The following is a 25,532-nucleotide window of genomic DNA, read 5'->3' on the forward strand; positions in this document are numbered from 1 at the left end:
TTAATATAAAAATAGCATACTTAAAATTATTCATACACATAAATTCATTGATTTCAGTTTACATTTAACAACCCAGATTTAAGGGAAGGGGGTAGAAAAACAAAAGAATAAATGGAGAATATAGCCATGACAAAAATCATACACCAGAGGAAAATAAGTCACAAAGATGTGTCATTATGTAAGAGAAAATAGACATGATAACCAACAGCAGAGGTAGGAATGAGTATGGTGTGCTGTGCCCTTTCCTGAATGGAATCTTTCTTAACCAACACTACTCAATTCATCTCAACAATTCCAAGTACTCTGGAACACATGCAGATTGATGCCCTGAGTATGCTGAACACAGAACCCAGGTTACTTCCTACACTCCATACATTTCTACTGCCACCAATTCTGCTATCTACAGTTCCTTGTACTTCTCTGTCAAACATATTTAGGCCATTTGTGCTTGATATTATATATTACTTCATTTCATTCAATATTAAGTAAAAAGGATGAAATATAAATATGTAATCATTGCTGTCCTACAAAATCTAAATGGAAAGATGCTATATAAACAATTGCAGTCAAATAAGGTGGATATGAGATAATATTAAAAGACTGGAGTGAGGGCAGGAGGGAGGAAACATAAACATTTAGACATCTACACTACTATTTTGTCCTGACGCACTGTGTGACATGGAACATAACATGACACTCCAGTCAGCAAATTCATAAAAGCTTTAGACCTTTATCAAAAGATGAGCAAATAAATGTTCAATGTTAGTTTTAGGTTTCAAAAAATTTAAAGTTTGCAAGTTATCACGTTTTACGATCCTCTTTCTTAAAATAAGTTTTAAAATTCAAATACAAGTCCAATCACATCGGCTAGAAGGCTTCACTATCTACAAAGGGCAGGCAAAAGATGATGGTTTTAAATGTCAGAATGGGAGTTGGGACCTGTGTATCAATGGAATAGAGAACTATTGTATATACTGGAGCAGGACATGGCATGATCTAATTGCTGTTTTGGGTATGTAATGTGGTAGTGTGGCTTGGATTATTTTAGTGGGAATGGAGATAATAAAACAGATGAGCAGAGTGGGAGAATTTACTTGGATAAGCTATTAAATGCTAGATAATTGTAAAAGGCAGATTGTTTACTGTTCAAGCTTAAAGTTTTATCCGTCTTAGGACAAAGCCTAAGACCAGATCCTTCCTTCTTTCCTTTCTTTCTTCCTCCCTCCCTTCTGTCCTCCCTTTCTATGATTTATAAATGAACTATTATTGTAATGTGCTACCAGAGTATGCAGGATACTATAAGACCATGCAATAATGAATGTAATCTAGTTTGGTGTGTGTGGGGGTCACTCAGGTATTTAAATCCATGACAATGAAAGTGAGGATCTTGAGTAATATTTCTACACTTTTCATTAAGTCATTTGGCTACCACGACTCAAAAGTGATATTATGCCCAGCTGACTAGTTGATTTGATGTTATTATTATAATTCTGTAAAATATTTCCTGAGAGCCTATTATGTATGGGGGGCTCTGTTCCAGGAGTAGGGCATAAAGCAATGAAGAAGGCATATCAGGTCCTTAACTTGATGGAATTTAAATATATCAGTTTCACTCTGGAGATAATCAAATACTTACTTTAGGTGGGGATTCATCCTATTTCCTATTTTGCAGCAATGATAGTTTCCCAAAGTTACAAATGAACAAATGTCATATTAAAGACCTAGGATATTGTGCATAAAAAATGTTCAATACTGCCTGGCAGACAGAATATGCTCAAGAGATGTTAACTATCCTTAGAATTGTGTTACCACAATTATCAGCCCTTTCTGGTACACTGAACTTCATATCCTAAGTTAAATTCTATAAATAAATATTTTAAGTTTATCATGAAATTGATCTGCTTCATGGAAATTATAAAATCAGTGAGGAAAACCTCATTAATGTTGTTCAATTCCACCGTTGACACTTAGGAGATATGTGACCCTGGGGCAAACACCAGCCTCTGTAAGCCTCATTTTCCTCATACTGAAAAATCAAGTAGGGCTGGGGATATAGTTCATTGGTGGAGCACTTCCCTAGTATGTGGGAGGCTCTGGGTTTGATACCCAGCACTGCCCAAATAATATAAAATAATAATACCTATGTCATTCAACCGTTACCAGCAAAACTGGGCAGCAGAAAAATCAATACATGTTAAGCATGAATCATAACTTTTTGTTCCTCTACATTTATGCATACTTTCATATGAACATGCAAGACTAAAGAGAAAGATTTTTCTATAAAATTCAAAAATTAGTAGGCATATTTAGACCACTGAAGGGAAAAGATAGGAAAAAATTTACAGTTTTTCTCAATTAAATGTTTGCAATGGCAATTTTTAACTTACAACTATGTATGAAGATCTGCTGGACTTGCAGAGAAAAATATTAACTGGAAATTCTTATAAACTCTTAAATTATTTAAAAGCAAAGCGTACCTACCATTTAGAACTAGAACATGTAAGAGGAAGAGATGGCGTGTGTTCTTTTCAGAGCACAGGGACTCCGGTATGGGGAGAAGTGTTCGCTGGCAGTCCTGCTACGCACAGCCTCGCGCGCGAGTGCGAGTGTACGCACCCGTGTGCAACTCCTGTTCTTCTAAGCCAACCTGCAAGAACCAGAGTATTTTGTCTGCAACTTGCTTGTTCGCCCCTGCCACTTCCCTTTCTTTAATCAGAACTTTAAAATTATTTAATTCACTTTTAAACCGTATAAATTGTGAGCATATATATATATGTATGTATATATATATATGTGTACATGTATATATATGTGTACATATATATATATGTATATATATATATATATACATATATGTATATATATATATATATATATATATATAGTTTTTTCCCCCCTATGAAACCGTTGGTAGTTTAGGTACTGAATCCACAGAAGGCATCTGATTCCAGAACCCGAGACTGACAAGTGGTAAAATAAATGTTAAAGTAGGCAAAGTAGAGTGATAGCAGCAAATTCTCTAATGTCCACTACGACCCTCCTCCTTCTAAGTTGACTTCATTCCTCAAGGGATGGAAGGAGTCTTTTTCCTGCATTTAAAAGGGGGTTTTTTTCAAGACTAAGTTGCTCTGTGCCCTCCGTAAAAACTCTTTGGCCAACGGCTCTACATGGGCTTAGGTTTTCGTTCTCTTTCCTTTTCCCAGGTAGCAAGCGACACTTCCTTTGCCAAGATGGCGGCCTCCTTAGGTGGCCTCAGTGGATCGTCTCTAAACAAGGGGCCTGCTTCAAGCTAAATTCTTTCATTCTACAGCAGACAACACGGAGTCAGCGTTTACACTTTCGAATGAGGGCAGGGCGATTTAAGCTGGATGCAACCGAGAACTCTTGTCAAGATGGTGTCCGCGGGGCCGGGCTGGCGTCACCGTTCTTTACCAAGATGGCGGCGGGCGACTTCCGGCACGCGCTTCCCCAATCCTCTCCAAGATGTCAGAGCAGAGGCGGCTGCCGTCAGAGTCGGAGCGCGGCGGGAGGAGGGAGAGTAGCTGCGGCCGCACTCCAGGGCAGGGACTAGGTGGAGCCGCGGCGGCCCCCGCTCTTGTCAGGAACTGCCAAACACTGTCACCTGTGGGGGCGCAAAAGTTGCCTCCCTACACCCTAAAGCAACACAGCACCACCTTTCCCCGAGTCACAAAAATCCTAATATGTGCCGCACAAGGTAGGAAGCTGGGTCCCGGCATCGCCCAAGCCTTCCCGACGCGGCGAGCTGGGGAAGGGGCGGGGGTGGGGGGGAATCCGGGCGGGCGCTTCCCGCGCGGACCCCCCGCGCCCCTCTCCTCTCCTCTCCTCGGGGACCAGCCACGTGTTTCCCTCGGACTGAGGGGGAGGCGCATAACGGGAACAGCTGGAGGGAGTTTAACGCTGACATTTTAAAGCTGCGTGTGTTTTGTTTTGTTTGGAGGGGCTGGGGTCCTCCGGACGCCAAAGGGTGAGCGACGCACAGAGTCGAGGGCAGCAAATGTCAAGATTCGGGGGAGGGGCCTCCACCAGGAACTTGGACTTGGGCCCGAGAAGGGGAGGAAGGAGAGGTCAGGAGTTTGGGATGGGAGGAAGGCGTACTTTGCCAGCAACTTAGTATTTCGTTTGCAACTTGCTTTGTAGCCCCTTGCCATTCCCCTGCTTTCCTTACTCATAATTTTAAAAATGCAAAGAAATCCAGCTCGCCGGAGGTTTTGCATTTGGATTGCAACTTCCTTAGAGTGTGAGCGCGCTGGGAGAGAGGGGGAGAGAGAGAGAGCGCGAGAGAGAAAGAGGGAGGGAGGGGTGGGGGTTGAACTTGGCTGGCGGCGCCTCCTTCTGCCGCCACCGCCGCCGCCTAGCAGACTCGGGGAAGAGGGCGGGGGACGATCGGGGCGCGGGGGAGGGTGGGTTCTGCTTTGCAACTTCTCTCAGGGTGCGAAAACGCGGCGGCTGCAGACCCGGCGGCCCAGACGATGCGGGGGTGGGGGGACCTGCCGGCACGCGACTCCTCCGGGCCCAAAGTACGTATGCACGGACCCCCTTTTCTTCCCCTGCCCTGCCCAGCCCTCCCCAGCCTCTCGGGAGGGCGTGTCTGCCGTCCGGCCCCAAGCGCGGTCGCGGCGCTGCGGCACCGTTTCGGTGCAATCCCCTAGCCCCTATATTAGTGACACACTTGGCGCAGCTCGGCCGGGGGCCGGCAACGCGGACCACCCCTGCGGCTCTGCTGCGGGCCGCGCCCCGACGCCCCCGGCCCGCCTACTGTCACCCGCAGGGGCGTTGGTGCCGAGGGACAGGGCGACCTCCGGAGTGGGTCCCAAGCCTCGGAGCAGGGCGGAGGCGGGGAGGCGGCAGCGAGAAGAGAAACTAAAGAAACTCAGTTTCCCTCCTAAGGATGCCCCGAGAGACCAGGTCCGGCCGTTCCGCCGCAGCCTCACTTTCTTTTTTCCTTGGGTGGGGGGAGGAGAGGCCCCGCGCGCCCGGGTTGGTGGCGACCGGCCTGCTGCCGAGGCAATCCCGGGGCGGAGGGCTGCAGGCGCAGACCGTCGGGGCCGGGTGGCAGGGAGCGCGCGGAGGGCGTAGGGGTGAGGGCAGCGAGCGCCCCTGCAGTTGCCGCGCGTCGCCAACAGGTTGCACCGTTCCCCGCGGCCGCCGCGCGGCCCCTCCGGCGGGGAGCGGCCGGGGGTGGAGTGGGAGCGCGTGTGTGCGAGTGTGTGCGCGCCGTGGCGCCGCCTCCGCCCGCCCCCAGCTCGGTCCCGCTTGCTTGCCGCGGCCGGGCGGCCCTTTCGCGTGTCCGTGCTTCCTCCCCTCCTCCTCCTCCATTTTGCGAGCTCGAGTCTGTGCCTGGAACCCGAGTCACAGCCAGTTCCCCTGTTGGGGACGGATTCTAGCGGGTGGAAGGAGAAGCCGAGTGGCCGGAGCGGCGCGGCGCCGGGACGGGTGACGCGCGCGCCGGAGCCCGGAGCCTCCGAGAGGGAGCGGAGCGGAGCGGGCGTCTGGCTTGTCAGCGGGGAAATGGGAGACTTTTTGAAATAGGGGCGCTCCCCTCCTCCCTCCCATGGAGAAGGGGGCGGCTGTTTACTTCCTTTTTTTAGATAAAATATTTCCCTCCTGCTCCTCCTGCTCTCACACGCCAAGTTGTTTATCTCGGGTGCGGTAGGAGCTGCGGACGGTGGCGGGTGAGCGGCGCCGCTGCCAGAGGTAAGAGGCGGAGGGTGGGGGCTGGGGCGGGCGCTCGGCGCCCCGAGGTGTCGCGGGGGACCCAGCCGGGGCGGCCGCGGGAGTCTGCAAACTTTTATTAGCCTCAGGGAGTGGGGGTGGAGGCTGGCGAGGGCCGGGCGACGGTGACGAAAGGGCAGCGCGCGGTGACAGCGCTGGCCTCTTCCTCTCCCTCAGCCGCTGTTCCCCCGCCGCGCGGAGGGGGAGGAACCTGAGCTCCGACTGCGAGCGGAGCCTCGACCAGCTGCCCGGGGGTTGCGAGCGTCTGGTTCCCCGGCGGGAGTCGGGCATCTTTTCCCTCCAAGGGGGCCGCCCGGACATGGGCGTTTAGGGTGCACGCTAGCCCGAGCCTTCCCGCCCGGGTGCGCCCGTCGCTCGGCCCGGGCTCCGGTCCGGGTCCCGGTCCCGGCGGGCGCGCATGTGAGCGAGAGTGAGCCGAGTGCACGCGCAGGGCCGCTGCCCGCCGCTCCAGACTTCGGCCCGCCGCCTTATCTGCTGCGAGTGGGCGTGTCGCGGGGAACGCAACAGGTCGGGACGCATCTCTGTCAGCCTCGCACTTTTTCCTCCTCTCCCCCAGGGGGCTTGTTCTTAAGCTGTTGACTTAGTTTCACGCCGCCTTTAGAAAAAGACTCCAACCGTAAGAGTTTTGTGCAGTGATTGTTGACAAGTGCTAGTTGGACGTTTGAGGTTGCTGGCTTGATGCTTACCACTTAGGGCCCCTTGGCATGGTTCAGTGACCGGTATTTGCGATATAATTGAGGGTGGCGTGAGGGGGATAAAAAGTCGCTTGAGCTAGCATTTTGTTTTATGAAGTATTTTTATGATTTCGGGTTTGAAGGCAGCTGTCAAAAAGTGGCATGGAAATTCATTTAGTCGCCTTTGAATACCTTGTGTTTGATACCCTGTTATCAGATAAACACTGTAGAGGAGCAGGGAGGTAGGCTGTGTACCCTGAAGATTCCTGGTGGCAGGTCCCCACTCCTTCCCTCTTTTGTCATACTCCTCTTTCAGTCAGGGCCGGGACTTTTAGGCTTCTTAGTGTTTTGGAACAGGAAGAATTTCCTTTTCTTGGATGGTATTTGATAGTAACGTCCGAATCAGCGTATCAAAGTCCTTGTCAGCCTCTTGAAACGTCCTGATTATGAACAATATTCTAGCAGTCTAATAGCCTTGAAAGTAGGCTCAGAATTGGGATAGGGGACGGTTCAGAATTGCGGAGGAAATTATTCTTACCATATTATTGGATACTGTTTTATCTGGATTTATATGAATGTGATTTTATAGTTCTGGATTTTTCTATTTTTTTCAGAACTTCGATATTTGAAAAGAAGAAATTTTAATTTAGAGATACAATAGTATTTTTTACCGAGGAGCTTAAAGACTTTAAAAAGGACATATAGCTTAGCCAGTAGTGTAAATTAACCTAAGTTTATTGGGAATTCCGATCGGGCCAGATAAGTCTGTCATATTTAAATGAGCTAAAATTATAGCGAGAAGTTACAATTCTGCTCTGCTTCTTAAAAATGTAAATTTTAGTTAACCTGAATATGGTGTATATCATTTCATATATCCAAAATTTGAAGGTAGGCTGTACTTAAGGCGCATCCACTCAGAAACGTGGGCTAAAAATTAGAGCCTTTCTCCAACCTATTAAGTTAAACAGATCAGCCTTGTTTATTTTTCAAATAAAACATACTGGTTCGCCAGTAGGCTTTACTAAAAGGGTTGGATGTGTGACCATTGGTGGGAGGTGAACTTTTAAATAATTAAGAGTAGGGAATTCTGAGGCAGAATTCATTAAATAAGTATTGGTCTTCAGAAAAGCAAACAACTTGATTGAAAAAAGGTAGGAATTTTAATGATCACACATTTTTTTTCTAAATCAAATACTTTGACATCAACTTGAACCTTTAGAATAATCACCTGTAATGAATTATAATATCTGTGATTAACAGTGCTACACACGTTCAGTGAGTAGCAGCATGAATAGCCAAGTTTAGTTCCATACAATTTTGTCCTCAGCTGTGCAGATGGACTGCATTGTGCTTTTGAATATGGCACACAGAATGGGAGCAGGGGCATAGCTTTGTGTTCTGAAGATAGAGACTATTCTTCTGATAAAGAATTTGATTCACAGTTAACTAAAAGGTTCATTTTAAGAGGCTGTCTCTTACTAATCAGATCACAGAGATAACGTGACTTTAAAGCTTACTACATTCTCCCCCTCTCTTCTTTAATTTTTTTAGCTGACACTTGATGGACCCCAAAGAATCATTAGCTCCCCCAAGTAGAGAAGAAGTCCCCAGCAGTGTACTTGGCCTGGAGAAGGGAAATGTCATGGACTTCTGTAAAACCCTAAGGGGAGGAGCTGTTGTGAAGGGTTCTGCATCTTCACCCTTACTGGCTACTGCCTCTCAGACAGACTCCAAGCAACAAAGACTGTCGGTTGATTTTCCAAAAGGCTCAGTAAGCAATGTGCAACAGCCAGATCTGTCCAAAGCAGTTTCGCTCTCAATGGGACTGTATATGGGAGAGACAGAAACAAAAGTGATGGGAAATGACCTGGGATTTCCACAGCAGGGCCAAATCAGCCTTTCCTCTGGGGAAACAGACTTTCGACTTCTGGAAGAAAGTATTGCAAACCTTAATAGGTCATCCAGTGTTCCAGACAACCCCAAGAGTTCAGCATCTGCTGCTGTGTCTGATGCCTCCACAGAGAAGGAGTTTCTCCAAACACACTCTGATGTATCTTCAGAACAGAAAAATCTTAAAGGCCAGTCTGGCACCAGTGTTGGCAATGTGAAATTGTGTACCACAGACCAAAGCACCTTTGACATTTTTCAGGATTTGGAGTTTTCTTCTGGGTCCCCAGGTAAAGAGACAAACGAGAGTCCTTGGAGATCAGACCTATTGATAGATGAAAACTGTTTGCTTTCTCCTTTGGCAGGAGAAGATGATCCATTCCCTTTGGAAGGAGATGCGAGTGAGGACTGTAAGCCTCTCATTTTACCGGACACTAAACCTAAAATTAAGGATAATGGAAATATAATCTTACCAAACCCCAGCAGTGTACCACTGCCCCATGTGAAAACAGAAAAAGAAGATTTCATTGAACTCTGCACCCCTGGGGTAATTAAGCAAGAGAAACTGGGCCCAGTTTACTGTCAGGCAAGCTTTTCTGGGGCAAATATAATTGGTAATAAAATGTCTGCCATTTCTGTTCATGGCGTGAGTACCTCTGGAGGACAGATGTACCACTATGACATGAATACAGCATCCCTTTCTCAGCAAGATCAGAAGCCTGTTTTTAATGTCATTCCACCAATTTCTGTTGGTTCTGAAAATTGGAATAGGTGCCAAGGATCTGGAGATGACAACCTCACTTCCTTGGGGACTATGAACTTCCCTAGCAGATCAGTTTTTTCTAATGGCTATTCAAGGTAAGATTAATGCTTTTCTATTTTATAAGAATTAGTTTGATTTTTAAAAAATCATTTATTTGTGTGTCTTCTCCCAAGATAAGTGCTTTTGCAAATGAAGACCTCCAGGGTCTTTTGAAAGTAGGCATGATAGACAGCCTAAATGACTTATTTGTACATAACCACTTCAGTACAAAACCACTTTTTTTGTTGTTGTTGTCATTGCTAAATAGTGATACTCAGTATCCTATTGGTCAATATTGAAAATTTTATTCCAAAAATTCAGTATTGCTCAGTAACAAGTATCTTATGTAAAAATTTGTACAAATTCAAGTGAGTAATGTCTTGCACGTAACATTAGCTGTTTTGGAATATCCTCATATATTGCAATAAAACATACCCTTAATGCTTGCATAATCAAAAGTTGTGCTGTGTTTGTACTTTTGTGAATTATTACCTTGACATTAAAGGGTTAAAAATTAGAACCGCTATCAATAAACAATAGTCTTTAAACTGAACCTTTTGAGTTTTGAAACTACCAAACAATGTAGTATACAGTGTATCAGACTACAGTTTTAGATATAGGTCTTGTTCACATGGTTTGGACCTAAAGTAGACATGTTTTGTTTGCTGATCACTCTCTTTAAGAAAGGAATCAGTGGCAGCATGGTGCAAAACAAAACTTCAATATTCCTGCATGTTCTCAAGTAGATGGCCAATGTTGTTAAGCTTCAAGTCTCAGCTATCAGCTGTTTGTTTCTGTTATTTTTCCTCAGTCACTATAAGTGTGGTGAAATTTCTGTCTAACTTCAAAAAAGGTGAATTATTGATAAAAGTTCTCAGTCTAGATATGTATTGGTAGGAATTAGGTTCTCTACTCATTCTTAAGTCATGTATAAAATGTTACGTTGTATATCCATTTTTGGTGTGAGGAAAGTTATAAAAATGTAGATTATAGTGACACAAGATTGACTAATCAGTGTTTTTGTTTTTTGTTTTTTTTAAGGCAGACAGTTATTACATAACTCTTTCAACTTTTTAAATGCTAATGATGTTTGTTATTCCTATTAACTAGTTGTTTGTGGGTTTTATTTAAAATTCATTCTCTGTGAAGAGTATCCTAACAGTGAGGTACAAAAAGATGTCTCTTTTCTCTTTATATAGGAAGCTCTTCTTACTAAGGAAAAAAAAATTCAGACTTGGATTTAGGCTATGATCTATTCTTCTAAATGGCTAATCAAGAGGCGAGAAAAAACCCACCTTGATTCTTGTGTGCCTTAATGCAAATCCATTATTTAAAAAATAATTATCTTTTATTTAGAAGAACATTACTTCAACTTTTTAGTTGTTGTCTTTCTGAATTAAAGGTTTTTAATGTTTCCAATATGGATAGTTGAGTTGTTTTTAATTGCATAAGCTATTTTGTGTTTCAAATGTTAAAAGACATGCTATGTTTTAAATTTTTCAATTTCAGATTTTTGGCAGTGGGTTTCAGGTGTTTGGTTTTCTTAAGAACTAAATACAGTTGAGTTGGCTAAGCTATCTGCAATAACTATTAAATTGATTTAATAAAACATGTAATTATAGAAGGCATTTAGGAAATTCTCTGTCCTGATAATCATCATAGCATTGTTTTCATTTTCTTACTTTAAGGGGAAAAAAAAAAAAACTTGGTGGGACAGAACCTAATTTGCATTCACTATAAACTTTCCTTAAGCCTTGTTAAATCTGATATATGTAGAATAAGTGTCAGGTGAACACAGTTACTGTTAAATCATTAAAGATAATTTTAATGCTTTAACTTTTATTGTATTTTATGGCTTATGAAGTGTCTTCAAATATTTTTAGTTTGAGCCTTCTACCAACCTTAAAGAGGCAGGCAAGGCTGTGATGTGACTCTTTAGAAGTTCCTTAATATCCAAAGAATGGCGAATGGCTAATTTTATACCAATCTGTGTCCTAACCAAATGCAATGAATATTAGTAATACCAGATCACTTGGTAATGTCTGAAAAATTTTAGACCTTCCAGCATTAATTTAGCAGTGGAAACTATGATTATCCAGAACAAAGTGTTATCCAAATAAATTGAAACAATGTTTCTTTTCTAACCTTCCTTGAATTAGTCTATTGTTTCAAACAACAGCCATGATACAACTAAAATTGGTTGCTTGCTTATATGTTACAAGGCTCTAGCAAAACATAGCCATGAGCAATGATCCTGAGTGATCAGAAATTAAATCAACATATTGAGGCCACAACTTGATCGAATATTGACTTTCTAACTTTAGATATAAAAGTACTAAATGCCACTAATAATTTCATTTGCATTTTTTTCAGAGTGCTTAAAAAATGCGTTAGATTCTGTTTGGGGAAGAAAGCAATTCCTTCAGCTTTGTCAGTGCACCATAACATCAAGTTAGCACATTAAATTGTAAAATTACGGATGTCATGATTGAGCATAAGAAAAGTATGTTCTTTTAAAATTTAAGTTCCTTGATAGTAAAGCAAGGTAAACTATTGATGCTTAAAACCATTCTTAGTAAAATGAACTTGCCATTCTAACTTAATATGCTTTTATAAATACTAAAATTCAGTATGTTTAGCATAACATAATATTGATGAAGGCACAGTTCTGCATAATTTGACTTCAGCATTGTGTCACATCAGCAGTAATGGTGAAACTGCCAAAATGAAGCAGAGAGAAGTTTTTAGGTGAAATTAGAGGTTTTATGTTGGGAGAATATTGACGTTTTAATGTTGAAGTTGAGCCTTTGCTAAAAGGTAGCGAGGATTATTAGAGAGAAAGAATAATGCAAAATGAGTTTATAAATTCAGTATTAGGTGGAGTCTAAGGCTCTGGTCCTTGGGCAATTAATGAAAGTACTAAAATTTAGGTAGATTTGAACGTCTGTCATTACTAATACTGTGTCGAGTTGTATAAAAGTAACAACATTGAAGACCTGGACAAGCACAGCGTGAGTGAAGCAGGTTCTGTCCCTTTCTAGTTTTTCTCAATAACATCAAGTTGGATGTTTTCTGAGAAAGGGAGGAAGCATGAAGGAGAGAAGAGATTTTGTTTTGGTTGTAATTTACCCTTTTTGATGAATACTCTTTTTATTTCTTACCTTTTCTTTGTTCTCTCCTTCCAAAGGTTCTGACATTCAATGTCTTTTCTTGCTTAAGTGTTTCTGATACTCATTCATATGAGATGCTTTCTGAATGTGATTTGCTTTTGAGTATGTGTTTGTTTACTTATTTATTATTGCTGTTATGATAGAATCTTTCTTTTTAAAAACCTATACCTTGTTATGATTGTATGGTTGATTTTTTTTTTTTTTTTGGAGAAAACATAAAACATATTCAGGTATGTCAGTTTAGTTTGGAATGCCTAACATAGAAATGTGTGACAGCATTTAGTCAGATTTTATTGAAGTTCTTACGATGTTTTTTTGGCTAGTCCCTGTATATTTTTATAACTGGTAACAGAATTTGTATTCCTAATTCTGTTTTGTCTGTTTGTGTTATAGATAATTTTAGTTTGATCACTTTCATATGTTATTGAATGTTTATAAATTTTATGAAAAAAATACTGAAATATACCTTGTATAAACCACACTAAATGCAAATTGTATTAGTAGTAAAACTAACATATGTAACTATTACATTAGGGGCCTTTTGAGCTTTTAGTGAAGGGAAGATTGGACCAAAATGATTTATTTTAGCACAAGGGTTAATGTGAAAGGCAGAGCATATGCATTAATTGTTAGTTATATAAGTCTTAATCCACTCTGGCCTGCAGGTGATTGAAATAGTCTAGTTATGTTAGGAACTCTTAATTTATATTATGTTTAGAATAGATCTAGGGCATAAGTCTTAAAACTCATATTTTTTTCATTAAAAATTATACCTGCATTTAATTGCTACTGAATTCTTAAGTTCTACTGTGTGAGCAAACTAAATAGGTGTGTGTTGAATGCATTTTACCCTTCTGAAGCCATCTGTCAATATTCTCATCAAAAGTAACTCTCTTAATACAGTATTTATAGCTATGCCAAATCAATGGGCACTTGATTCCATGCTTTCATGCAAATTATATATTGGTGAATCCTGTTGCATAAAGAGGTTTCAGGAAATGTTTAGTTGAATTAAGCTATAGCTGAAAAAAAAATCAATTACTTACCTTTACAAAAGGGGTTTAGGAAAAAAGCCCCCTGCATTCTTTCCATAGGTGTTCCTTCTCTTTGAATTGTATGATCATTTCTATGCTAAACTAGATTAGGGACTGACTTTTTTTTTTCATATTACATACTAAAGGGTTTTACACCGTTCTAACTTAGTTGTAGACTGATTTCAACCTCAGTGAAAGAGAGGCGAAGGAGAAGCAAGAGATGTATGGAATGGTGGGGATAAGTTTAGAAATATCAAGAACAGTTCTGAAAACCAACAATTTAGATCAACTGTTAGGAGTTCAGCAATTTAAGAAGAAAGAAATTTAAGCCTGTGCTTATAAAGGGAGTGCACCAGTCAGGATTACAATTGTTTCTTTCATTTTAGGTGGAAAGCTAAAGTTAATTGTGGCAATATAACCCTAATTGTTTAAAGTTATGTTCTTGTTCCTTGCTATGCTTTATTATTAAAATAAGGATGGGATGAACGTTTTACTTCCTTTTTAGGTTATTTTGGCCAAGATTAAGTTCATATTTGTCCCATTTTTATTTAGCCTAATTAATGAAAATCTAATGACTTGACTGTAGTTGAAATAATGCTATTTATGTTGCTGTAGCAATTTTATATTTCATAGTGCACCTCTTTTCCTTAGTTTATATCCATGAGTCATGCAGTTTTCTGCTGATATATTGAGAAAAAGTATTAATGGAAAATATGCAGAATAAATTATGGGGCTCTGTAAGCACTAAACAGTCATTTAAACTACTTATATTGCAATAGAGTCCTTAAAAACCAATTATTTTGAATGAAAGTGTCATCTCTTAATTTAATGTCTGGGCCAGTTTAAATAGTAATAGCTTATCTTAATAAAGCTGCATGCTTAAACATACTTTTCAGAATAATCCAGTTATTAATTTTGAGAACTTTAAAATATTTTTTCTTTTTAATAATCTTCAATAAGATTAATAGGGTCTATGATAAAGAAAGTTTTGTGAAAGAACCTCTTAATTTAGAATTTTTTTGCATTCACAGTATAGGGCACCAAAAATATATACAAGGAAAGAAAAAGGATTGATATGATTATAGATGTTTACACATTATTTTACTGAATTTTTATTTTTGTAAATACTAATTTGAGTGTTCAACTTAAGTATATAGTGTTTAATACTTATAGTTTGTTACAATTAATTCTACTTTTGTTATTTTTTGTAATAAAATTAGCCTTTATTCTAGTTGATTTCATAGTAATTCTCATAATATTTGGCTATGGCATATTATGAAAGTATATTTGATAGCCAAATTTGAAAGCTATTGTGAAATGGCATCCAATTTAGTATGTGATTTATTATCTCATGCTTGTTGGAGCAATACTATGACTTACGACCTTATGGTTGTCACATGTTAAGCATTATTAACACTCTACTGGTTTGTTTTGGACACTGCTTTATGACGTTGTTGTTTTGTAATTACTGGGATAAGAACTTCCTTAATTTTTTAAGATGCAAAATTTGGTGCTTTTTTTTTATCCCCTCAGATCCCTTCCAAACTATTTAGTGTTCAATAACAGAAATAATAGGAAAACAATAGATTAAAAACCAGAGGACTTGGGTTCTAAGGCTGACCTGAACCAGACTATGACTTTGAGTAATAAGATATTTTGGTGTCAAAAACACTTTCTTGTAACTATATCAAGTTGTTTTCTAAACACCTATGTGTGTCTAAAATTCTACAGTCCTCTTAACCTATCAGTTTGGTGAGGGAAGTAATTGGGGTAGGGAATGGCTCTTTACATTTTGGTTGTACATTATCAAGTACAAAGTAAGAAATGAACTAAGATTTGGTATTTTTATAAGGATTTAAAATAATGCAGTTAATGGTCCTTTAAAAACAAAATATAAACACTGCTGTTGTTAGAGACCAAGAGGTGGGGCTCTTGGATTCTCCAAACTTGTTTAATGTGTTAGTTACAACAGTTTTAGGATAGGCTTTAAAATGTCTTGAAAGCTCATCTATTCCCACCCCCCTTTTTCCAGATGAAGAATTGTGACCATAGAAAGTATTTAGGAAGAAGCCACAAAATTAACTAGTGGTGCAGCCAGGAAGAATGAATAACCTGATTCTCAGTTATCTAAGCTCCCCAGTGATTTAACACCTAGTGATCTGAAAAAGATAGTTGATTGACATAATACAAACTAGATAGGTATTTTACAAAAGCTACTTTGGCTTAGATTTTTTTTACCTATACCAGATGTATATTCTTCTCTATACATTACTTTAATCTTTTTTTTGCTGCTGATGATTGAGCACTAGTTATGTGCAATACTGTGCTAAGCACATTTCATACATTCATCTCTTTTAAATCTCCTAGTCCTGTGAAATTTTTCATTGAAGTTGCTATATTAAGTAGATGAGTCTGCCTTCTATAGAACAGAGGGCAGTTGTTACTTGCCTGAATTTTATAGATAGGAAAATTTGAGACATTTAAAAGAGAAAAGAATAGCCAGCAACCTTAATACAGTTCCAAGTAGAAATATTTAATATTAGATATGCTCAAAATTCCTCATAGTTCTTTGTCAACAGTAAATCTTTAGACACAATGTAAAGGATCTCTGATCTGCATATGTTTGGGTAGTCACTGTTTTCTGTCACAGTTTCAACTTTTGTAAAATAGTGAGAGCATTTACCATTTTGATGATAGAATTTGTGCATGTGTGTTTACTTGGAAAATCAAAAAGCATTATAAAAATGCAAGGTAGAATTTTAAAGCTGTGCAGAGTTCTCTTAACTCAAACCAGGATGACCCTCATTGCCTAAGTAGTTAGGATACCTGTGCCTGTGGTACAGGTATTTCTGTCATCAAGCACTAGGAATTTTTTTAGTGTCTCCCATGTGCAATCCTCAAAGGATCATGGATCCATTTCATGAGGACTGCTGTGTTTAAAGCCAAGAGCATCATCTTAATTTTTCAGTCTTGGTGTTTTGAAAGCTCCTTTGACAAAGCTTCTTGGCAAATTTTGTTGTACATATTAGGTATGGCACCTACATTTGACAGCTGTGTTCATAATCTCACACTGTTATTTTTTTTGTTAATAAAATGTTGATACTCCCTTTTTTACATTTTTTTATTGTTTAGTAATCTTAGAAATTCAAGTATGCAAATATTCTTTGTCATTAAACTTTAATTTGCCTGAAAATGAAGTTAGTAGCTTTAAAATTTTTTCACATTTATTATATGTAGCAAAGCTGTATGCAGAAGAACTTCTGAGTATACTGAATACTAAATTTTACCCTAAGTGCATAAATTTAGGAAGGTTATGAAACTTGCTTGACTATATTTAACTTTTTCCTTATTGATTGAGTGGTTGGAAAAAACTTCAGTAAACAAATTTGATGGAATAAACCAAATAAACCATGTGTGTGTGTGTGTGTGTGTGTGTGTGTGTGTGTGTGTGTGTAGAGAGAGAACAGAAACAAATGTCAGTTTAAATTGATAAGCATAACAATGTAAAATATATAACTTAAGTTTGTAGGTGGAAATTTAAAAAATTTTAATTAGACTATTATGTGAAATTTATCACCTGGAATCCAGTTGGGTTTACTGATGACAAAGCATGACTATAAAATAGATTGATTCTCTTTCTTAAAAACAGAAAACCCCAAATAAATGTATTTTTAAGTTTCCACCTTGGGAGACTGTGTATTATTCCTCTTTTGAAACTGCCTTCAGAGACACTTTGTAAGCCATAAAAGAAAATTGAGCTTATTACACTGTAGTAGCACCTAAATGCTCTTGTTTAATCAGAAAATGTAGTGCTTGGTCACTTAACTTGTTTATGTGACTTCAAATGAGTTGAGTATTTCTAGAAATTTAGAAATTTAATCCTCTTTCACATTATAACATTTGTTTTCATTACGGGTAATTTAAATGAACACATGTAGTGATTTGGAGTTTTTTGGTTGTTTTTTGACTTTTGAGACAGAGTCTTACTCAGTAGCCCAGGCTGGCCTCAAATTCCTATTTCTCCTGCTTCAGTGCTGGGATTACAGTTGTGTACCACTGTGCCCAGCCATCTAGGTATTTTTTTTTAATTTAGTTTAATTTTTTTTATTCATATGTGCATACATTGCTTACAGAAAATTCTTAATTGTGTTTTTGAATATGCTTCCTAGGGTACTACTCTGAAATGGATGATACTTAGTAATTAAGTTCTGATTTCTGTTCTAAGTTTTGAAGAAACTTCTTGCAAACAGCTATGTATTCCCATTTCTTGACACAGTGCAGAAAAAATGAAGATTGCTCATTTCTAAGCCTGATCTTTTCCCATAAGTATTTATTTTATGTTCACAAACGTGGACCTATCTTTGACTTGGCCTTGAAGGTGACAGCTGATAAAGAGTAAATATAATGTGAATTCCTACAACAATCTCCATAGTACTTTTAACTTCTCATTTTCGTTTTTCATGTAGGAGGGAATTAACTATTTGACAGCTGTTAAGGCAAGAACAACACAAGTATACTAAAATTATTTATATCCATAAAATAGTTTGAAAGTTACAACTATAATATATTTTCTATATTTAGTCCTCGTAATCTGAAAAAAATTGCTTTTACTGACAGTAGTTTAAAAGTTAAGAATTTTAAGTTAGTACTATTTTCTAATTCACTTTTCTGCTTGTTATTTATAAAATTGGACTGGAACCTAGACTTTGAAATCATGAAGGTACATGCAGTGCCGTCAAAATAAGATATTCGTTTTGTAACCATTATGTTAATGCTAAAATTCTTTGTAAGAATAGCCTGTCTAAGAATTTTAGGGGTTTTGTGTTTATACTAAAAACAATCGGATTCCTCATACATTTATTTCTTCTCCCCAAAAGATGGTTTATAAGTTTTCTCTGATCAGGAAAAGGGGATAAAGAGTGATTGTAGCATGACAGAAGTGCTTTTACTGCTAAATGTGGTTTTACTTTTTAGTCTCTGTTTTACTAGCCTTGAATCTCCTAGCTTTGTTCTGTAAGCCAGGAGAACTGACAGATTTTTCTCTTAGTTGTCAAATACTTCTTATCACAAAACACATATCATGCACTTATGTTAATGTAGTCTGTGGACACTGGATTTTTAATGCAATCTAAGAAGAAATATTTTCAGAGGAGAGGTAAGAAAAATAAGTGAAGTAGTTTCTCATTCAGTATATTTGGAATGAATGACCCTTTAATGAATAATGTCACTTAACAGACCTGCACAGTATTTTAGTAGTACCACAGGTATTTAAAAGAGAAAGAGCAAATAAGAAATCCAGAGGGGAAATAGACAGCTATGAAAAAAGCAAATGAAAGTCTAAACTTCTGTTGTAGTGACTGACCTGTGTGTTTCTGTGTGGATATTATTGACACGGAGTCTTAGAAAAAGGAAGGAAAGATGGAAATAAGCTGATTTGATGAGGATTGACTTTTTAAGAATGAACTAGCGGGAGATGTAAGTTGCCATGTCATAAAGTAATAGTGCATACACTGTTATCCTGTACACTATGTAATACAAGACAAGGAGAAAGCAGGATTCTCACTGTAACCTCAAGAGATGCACCCTAGGCGTAAGATATTTTTTTTTCTCACCACTTAAGAATAGCTCCTTATTCTCTAGGAGAAACAGTTCTCTTTCTGGGTCTCCAGTGCATGAACCTAAGCCTGAGGAGGTTTTGGGTAGACTCTTTTCCCCAAATATCCACATAGTTCACTCTCTCACTTTATTTGGGTCTTCAGGTCTCCACTTCAATGCCATCTCCTTAAGAGAGACCTCTGACTGCTCTGTCTATGGTAGTATCCTTCATACATTGTTCCCTTCCCTTAACACTAGATTTCTAATTGTCGTGTCTTCTCTGCTCCCCGCTGCAACACAAGCTCCACAACAGCAGTGACATTGTCTGCTTTTCTTACTCCTGTATCCCAGCATCTAGAAGACTATAGCACAATTAGATTTCAATAAATACATCTTGAATATATTAATAAACAAAATGGCATATAATTCAAGAAGATGTGTAGGATTGAATTATACTTCAATCTACAAAGAAGAGAAATGCCAGCAGATATGAATATACTAGAGGGATAATAGCCAGATTATCTTTCTCAGGTAGGAAATCACTATTAAGACAGGTGGTTTATGTGTATGTACAGAGAGTATACATAAAGAAAATGTTTTTTCTGAGTTTCTTAGAACGACTGTGATACATTTATCACAAATTGGAGTAGCCCAGGCTTAGAAATGATGGTTTTGAGAGGTTTTGTTTAGTTGGTTGATTTTTGTCTTATTCATCATGGTAGCTTGTACTCTTTCACTACAGAACCTTTTGTAGTAGAAGCTTTCTTCATGTTTCCACTTGTGTAAAAATTGAGATTATTCAAGCCAATGAATCTAATGTGTACATTTGTATTGACTTACCTATAAAGTCAGACAAGGGATTGGTTTACTCTTTTTTTCCCTTGGAGGCACTGGGGTTTGAACTCAGGACCTTGTTCTTGCTAGGTGGGTGCTCTACCACTTGAGCCAAGCCCTGGTCCTTTTGTCTTAGGTTGCTTTAGGTTCTTTTTTGGACAGGGTCTTGTGTTTTTGCCTGTTGATCCTTCTACCCATGCTTTCTACATAGGTAGGATCACAGGCAAGCACTAGAATGCCTGGCTCGTTCTTTGAGATAGGGTCTCACTAACTTTTTCTCTAGGCTGGCTTTGTTCTGTGATCTTCCTGTCTCTGTCTCCCAAGTAACTGGGATTATAGGCTTGAGACACCCAGCCTTAATTTGCCCATTTTCAGGTAAGTGTCCATGTAATCATTGAATATTCCAGGAGAGGAGGGGTGTCTTTATTTTGCCTGAATTTTGAGCTAATCCTTCTTCAGGTTATGTCTGTGTTAGATTTGACTTGTGGTATCTGTAGAATGTAACAGCAAGTCAAAAAGTTAGGATGTTTATCTCATCTCCTAGAGTTGGAGGTGAGTAGTTCAACCTAATGTGGCAAAGACAGTCATAGAGAAGAATTAGCTACAGCAAGAAAATTAGATGAGGTTTTTTTAGAATGAACCTCTTGTGTTTCGGGGGGGGGGGGTGAACAGGGAGGACCAAGGACAGGACTCTGGAATGCATCCAGACAGAGCAGCCACAAAATACTGAATGAATAGTTTGAGAATTAGGAGACAGCAATCTTAAAACAAGGCAAGGAGAGAGTAGTTTATGCTGTTCTGTCAGTTTGTGTTGAAGAAAGAGAACAAAATATCATAAAAACATGAGTGATTGTTGTTGATACCAGTTCTTAAAACATAAACATTCTCTAAAGTCAGTCAGAGAGAGTAATGCAATCCTAAGTGCTTAGCTACTAACATTTTTAAAACACTAAATTTGAAATTTAGGTTAAAATATTGAAGTAGATAATAACAAACTTACTTCTGAGACTGGATTAGGAGTCAGGGGCAAAGACTGGGAGCCAGATATAAGTTAAATTTCTATTCCTTGAGAAGCCAGCACAACAGGAAAAAACTGGCCACACCCTAGTTCAAACTTTTATTACTTTTATCAGTAGTCTTTTAATTGTTTTCCTAGATTCCCCCTTTGCTTTCTTCATTTTGCCATCTACTGCCAGATTAATCTTTGAACACTGCTTTCCTTATTAGTCTCCTTATAAATGTTTGTGGTTCTGTTGTTCACCCATAAGCCAGATCATACATAGTAGGTAGCCATATGAACTCTCAGGAGCCCTTAGAGGATTTGAGTTATGTACAGTTTCTTGTAAATACTGTCGTTTCTCATCCCAGAAAGCTTATCTGAATTTGACTCCTTTTAATTTTAGCTTTTGCAAATGCTTCTTCAGAGTTTATAAACATAATGTGTTGATTCCATTCAATGAAATTATACCAAAACCAGTTAATAAACTTATTCCCATTGTTTCTCCATCACCTTCCCTTTCTTTCTTTCCAGTCTCCCCTTATCTTCCATGTTTCTCTATAATTACACAGTCATAAATAGACACATAGAAGGCATTCTGGCTTGTATGCTATTAAATAAAAGATGGAATCACCTTGTATCCACTTCTCTGCAGTTTGCTTTTCTCACCTAACAAGTACACCCTAACATGCTTCCAGATCAATGTCTGTGGGTCCCATCCTTTTTTAATAGTTGTACAACAGCCAGGTTGTCAGCACGGTTTGTTTTGCTACCATAAACAGACTCGAATAAACATCCCTTTCTATCCTTACAAATAGCAACTTTATTTCTAAGCATAGATCCTAAAGTAGGGTTGTTGAGTCAAGGGTATGTGTATTTAAATTTTGTTACATGCTTCCAGCTTTTTGTTTAGTTTTGTTTTAATAATCAAACTCGTGATTCCCTTGCCTTAACCTCTCCACACATCTGGCTTCCAGGTTACTTTTCACAAGGACTACAGCAAATCACAATCTCACCTGGCAGCATTTATATTTTTTTTATAATAAAAATACATGAATCATTATTACTAATGAATTTCTTGCCACGTGTCCTGAAATTGATCACATCATGACCAGCATGCCATAATGGTATAGCTGAAGACTTTTGCAGTCTATAATTCAGGTTCATCTTCTCTGCTTTTAACATTGTGTAACCTTTTAGACCAGTTGAAAGCACTGATTTTGTATATTTTCCTTTATATTGCCCAGCTAATAGCATCCATTTTCTCATCTGATGGTGTCCTATGTAGTTGTTGACCATAAAGTTCTTTATACATGACTCAGTAGTTAGCTCGTAGAAGATACCCAGTAGATGTCTATTGACATGTATTTATGTATATGTGTATATGTATACCCAGGCTGGCCTTGAATGTCTGGGCTCAAGTCATTCTCCTGCCTCAGTCTCCTAAGAGTAGCTGAGACTACAGACATGTGCCACCAGGCCTAGCTTTGTTTTCCTTATATATTTCTGATTTGTCTTTTCAACTAGATCTGGTCTTCTTAAGGACAAGGAATGCTTTCATGAAGAGAATCTAGTACTTAAGGTACTCAATTTAGGTTGACTGTTTGGACAAAAAAAAAAAAAACATAGGAGGAAGCAAATAGCATGCGTTTGCCTTTATATATTTTATTCCTTTTAGGGAAAATACAAACTGTAAGAATCCAGTAACAGTGGAACAGCACCTGTATTGAGTAGCTACTATATGCAAGGCACAATTCAAGTTGAAAAGGATACAGCAATGAGCATGGCCAGTATCGCTCTGCCCTAGTGCACTTTTGGTCTATGGATATTACATTTAAAACATTTGAAGGAAACACTTTTTAAAATGTTATCCAATTTCGGTGTTTTTCTAGCAGAGGCTGTGAAATATTTATCTATTCATCCAACATTTACTTAGTGCATACTTTGCCAGGAGCTGAAGTCCAAGAGCAGTAGACCTTTGCTGGGAGGTGGTGAACTGACCAATGGAGAGTGTTTGTGAATGGTAGTCTTGTTTCCCATACTAACCTCACTATTTCTATATCTACATTTAGAATCAAAGGAATAGATACAGTGATTAATGTAATAATGCCCCAGGGACATTCCTTTTTGGGAAAAGGTGCCAGTCCTCATCAGTGTACACAAACCACTAAGGAGTATGCTCCTATCTTTGTCATAGAGTCATGGAATTCCAATTAGAGCTAATCTTGATATCTGATCCTCACTTTTCATATGAAGAAACTAAAGACCAGTACAATTAGTATTGCATTTTGGGTGTGAATTAGATTTCTGTAGTCAAATTTCCTGGGTATGAGTTTATTTAATATCTATATGACTTTGATAAATTTATAACCCTATAGATCCTCATTTTCCTCACTTTTAAAACGGGCACAATGAGATAATGCCTGTAAACCATGTAACACAGTGTCTGGCATTCATGAAAGTTAGCTTTTATGTTTAGTGACATGGCTTCAGATTAGACAGCTCCTGAATGCCATCTCCTCTATGAGAACTCTGTCCATTGTGCCTTTCACCCTATTCATGAGACTTTTTCATTGGTTGATAGTTCTCAAACTGGCTTCATTATGATTTTAAATTTGAAAGTAATTGTAGTTAGGTAATAGAAACTTTAACTTGTGGTTCCATTATCAGATTTATGTTTTCTCTCTAAATTTGAAAAGAAACTGAAAAATGCATATGTGATAGATGTTCTGTTAAAAAGGAGGGCTTCCTATCCTATCTGGCTGTCTTCCCCCTCTTTTCCCTCCCATTCTAACTCCTTCCTCCTCCATCACATAAGTTCTTCAGTCTTTCATCAACTACTTGAACCTCTTAGGAACTTGAGATTAAAGTAAATTAGAATAGCTGAAGATAATCAAGCCTCTCCAATCTTGACAAATTCTTGGGGTATTAGAAATAAGTTTGTTGTTTCAGTTGGTGGATCTCTTTATATATTCTTGGTTTCTTCTTAAAGGGAATAGTAACTCTTTGAAAGTCTTATCAAAGAAGGACTTTTTTTGAAAAAAAAAAAAAACCTGGTTTTTCTATGAATTAAATCCCACTATTAAAAAAACTTCACTTTCTTTGATGTAGATTTTCAAATATATAATTGCTCATGTTCATATTTAAATTTATTACACACACTGAAGCACTTCGCAAATTCTTGAAAGAGTTAGGTCACATGTCTTAGCCTTATTTTGCAAATTTACGTCAAATAAGGATTTGCTGAACATTTCTCTTATTACCAAGTTTTTCCACGTTGGGGCCTTTTTAGAAGCAACCTTTTTTGTTTTTTCTGCTTGCTCAAAATGAATTTCTTTGATAGTTCTGTCAATTAATATTTATACTGGAATAAACCACCTCAAAAATTTAGTGGCTTTCAAGTAGCAATGATTTATTGTTCCTCATGAATCTGCAGGTTAATTCTGATCCAGACAGGCTCATCTGGTCTCAGGTGGGTTCATTCAGTGTGTCTATGATCAGCTGGTTGATTTTCTGTGTCAATGAAAGATTGACAGCCTGGTCTCATCATCCAAAAGACTATCATAACCTTTCTTTAGCAGTAGAGTTCACAAAAATTTAGCAGAAGCACATAAAACAAGTTAGAGGTTTGGAACAACTGGATTCTTTTCATCAAAGCAAATCATAGGATCTAGATTCAGTAAGTGAAAAACTGCAAAGGAGCATGACAGTAAAGAGTGTTGTTTGTTTTGTTTGCTTTTTTTTTTTTTAACAATTTGTCACAATAGTTACAGGATTTAGGTATACTTGAAATTCTGATCCTTCAGTTTGTGACATTATGATTGTTCATGCAATTTGCTTGGGCTGAAAAAGCAAAATCATTGTGACTGGAACAGTAAAGATTTGGAATTTAGAGAGGAACTGAAGTTCAAATACTAGCTCTACCATTATTTGTCCAATCCTGAAGGAATTACTTAATCTTCCTGGTTGGCATTCAATAATGGTTGGTTCAACTGAACCTCAGATTCTTTATGTACTATAAAGGACTAAGAATCTGCCAAGTACTTAAATAATTGTTTTTATTCTTGGAAACTTATCTCCCACGCTCCATTCAAGGTTTAAGACTCAGTGACTTCCTTGAATTAAGCAAGAAGAAAAAGTGTATTGGGAAAAGGACAAAGAATATTTAACTAATTGTGACCACTCTCTGGTGTGTTTTCCTACAACAGTAGAATGGCTGAGACTCATAATTAAGATATTAAAGTATAATATATTCATGTGTGAAATACCCCTTTCAACAATGAATATACATACACTTTAAAAAGTGAAAGACAGGAATGTAAAATAGGTCCTGTTGTGGGTGAGTACTAGTGTTAAGGGGGGAGAGGGTGAATGGAGAGAGTGAAGGACAGTGAATAAGGTCATGTATTTTATATACTTGTATGAAAGTAGAACAATGAAACCCATTGAGATTGTTTTAAGAAGAGTGGGTAATGCAGGAAAATGATGGACAGGGTGAATCTAATCAGGGTGCATTGTAAGCATATATGGAAGTGTCACAATGAAACCCATGTACAACTAATATACTTTAATAAAATGTTTTTTAAAAAATTTTAAAAAGGGATACAAATCCAGAGATCTCCATGGGGTAAGATTCTCTATGATTCATGGGATGAGAGCTGTAATATTAACACTGGCCAAATCTAGATTTTTTTTTTTTTTTTAAAGAATTCTGGTCCCTCTTGACCTCTTGACACAGCTGGGTGCCTTAACACTAGATTTAGGAATGATCACTCTTAAAAATCA

The 25,532-nt window shown here is 38.5% G+C and overlaps 1 protein-coding gene and 1 long non-coding RNA gene across 8 annotated transcripts in view; one reads left to right on the plus strand and one right to left on the minus strand.

The window, feature by feature from the left end:
• The window catches only part of LOC141424133 (uncharacterized), a 124,533-nt gene extending 121,804 nt beyond the window's left edge, over positions 1-2,729 (minus strand). Inside the window, exon 1 of the long non-coding RNA XR_012449018.1 lies at positions 2,482-2,729. This is a non-coding gene — a long non-coding RNA (uncharacterized lncRNA). The remainder of the gene's footprint in view (positions 1-2,481) is intronic.
• Positions 2,730-3,571: 842 nt separating this feature from the next.
• Nr3c1 (nuclear receptor subfamily 3 group C member 1) overlaps positions 3,572-25,532 on the plus strand; it is a 99,843-nt gene continuing 77,882 nt past the window's right edge. For 2 of the 7 annotated variants that reach the window (XM_020166016.2, XM_020166057.2), the window contains exons 1-2: positions 5,251-5,715; positions 7,980-9,173. In XM_020166016.2, coding sequence (XP_020021605.1) covers positions 7,990-9,173 — 1,184 coding nt within the window. In that variant the 5' untranslated portion in view covers positions 5,251-5,715; positions 7,980-7,989. Of the gene's footprint in view, positions 3,716-3,893; positions 3,986-4,387; positions 4,539-4,789; positions 4,927-5,250; positions 5,716-5,883; positions 6,262-7,979; positions 9,174-25,532 lie in introns of those variants that run through there. The other 5 variants (XM_020166022.2, XM_020166037.2, XM_020166030.2 and 2 more) reach the window with 5 other exon arrangements.

The sequence above is a fragment of the Castor canadensis genome, chromosome 6 (assembly GCF_047511655.1).
Source record: "Castor canadensis chromosome 6, mCasCan1.hap1v2, whole genome shotgun sequence".
Classification (NCBI taxonomy): domain Eukaryota; kingdom Metazoa; phylum Chordata; class Mammalia; order Rodentia; family Castoridae; genus Castor; species Castor canadensis.